Below are 1,274 nucleotides of genomic sequence, written 5' to 3'. Positions count from 1 at the left end.
ATGACAATCGACTTACTTCATGGGTCGAGCAGGCTTGCAGTTCTGAGTTAATAAAGTTTGCGCGCCATGTGCTTCTAACATGTGTTTCTGCCCCGGAAATGTTAAAAATACACTAACAAACAGATTCGTATAACTGACCAAAATGTCCGGAACGTACAAACTAAAAAAAAACAATAGGTAAAGGGAGATAACTCTGGCGAAGACACAGCACACTCCCCGCCATGATGCCCACAGCATCATTAATAACAAAGAAAAGAAATGGAAAAAATTTATGCACAGTTTTCAATAAGTAATACAAGTTCGGTGATAGGTCGAACGAAACATGTGGTTTGTTTTCCTTGGTCCGTGACACACTTTCCGTCAGTTTTTCGCGCCACGCGGATCTCTGCTTTGCGGACTCGACCATCATTTCCAGGGAATACCCTTGTCACTACACCCAAAGGCCAATGAATTCTAGGGGTCTGACTGTCCCGCATTAAAAACCACATCACCTGGTGAGAGATTTCTTTGAAACATTTTGCCACTTTCTCCTTTCTTGCAGGTTCTGCAAGTATTCAGAACACCAGCGACGCCAGAACATATCCGCAAGAATCTGTACGCGTTTCCACTGAGCTCTGTACAGATCTTTCCCGTTCAGCGGCAAATTGATATTTTCTATGCGGTTAGGTTTCTGTGTGAGTAACAATGACGGACTCAGTGGGTAAGGTTCTTCAGGGTCGGAAGAAATTGTAGTGATGGGTCTAGAGTTTATGATCGCGCTCGCTTCGGCAAGAAAGGTTACAAGAACTTCGTGTGTAAGTCCGGATCCTTTCCCTGGAACCTCTAGGAGCAAGGTATCCAGTATCCGTCTCGTCACCCCAATCATTCGCTCCCATGCACCCCCCATATGGGACGCATGGGGAGGATTGAAAATCCAGGTACATCCACTGTTGTTGAGAAAGTTTGATACCTCCCGGTCCTCACAGTTGATAGCGTGTATCTTAAGATCGTCTGTTGCACCAATAAAATTTGTCCCTCTATCAGATCGAAATATTTTGACTGTTCCTCGTATGGAGAGGAATCTCCTAAGAGCGTTGATAAAGGATGAAGACGAGAGCTCTTCCACCGCTTCAATGTGTACAGCTCTGCTTGTTAGGCAAGTGAACAGTACTCCCCAACGTTTTACTATTGGCTTGTCCGCCCCGTGTCCTACGAGAAACCACTTGCCATGGGCCAAAACAATCCACACCGACGTTTGTAAAGGGTGGTGGTCCCGGCTCGACACGATCACATGG

At 45.8% G+C, this 1,274-nt stretch overlaps 1 protein-coding gene across 1 annotated transcript; it reads right to left on the bottom strand.

The window, feature by feature from the left end:
- Positions 1-487: 487 nt before the first annotated feature.
- Positions 488-1,107, bottom strand: LOC138313728 (uncharacterized; the record flags this gene model as incomplete). The annotated part of the gene is made up of 1 exon (XM_069254054.1): positions 488-1,107. A coding segment is annotated over one exon (620 nt), but the record flags the coding sequence as incomplete, so codon positions are not given.
- Positions 1,108-1,274: the final 167 nt, after the last annotated feature.

Source organism: Argopecten irradians, unplaced genomic scaffold, assembly GCF_041381155.1.
Source record: "Argopecten irradians isolate NY unplaced genomic scaffold, Ai_NY scaffold_0876, whole genome shotgun sequence".
In the NCBI taxonomy this organism is placed as follows: domain Eukaryota; kingdom Metazoa; phylum Mollusca; class Bivalvia; order Pectinida; family Pectinidae; genus Argopecten; species Argopecten irradians.
The sequence above is the reverse complement of the archived record's forward strand: the minus strand, read 5'-3'. Positions and strand labels throughout refer to the sequence as shown.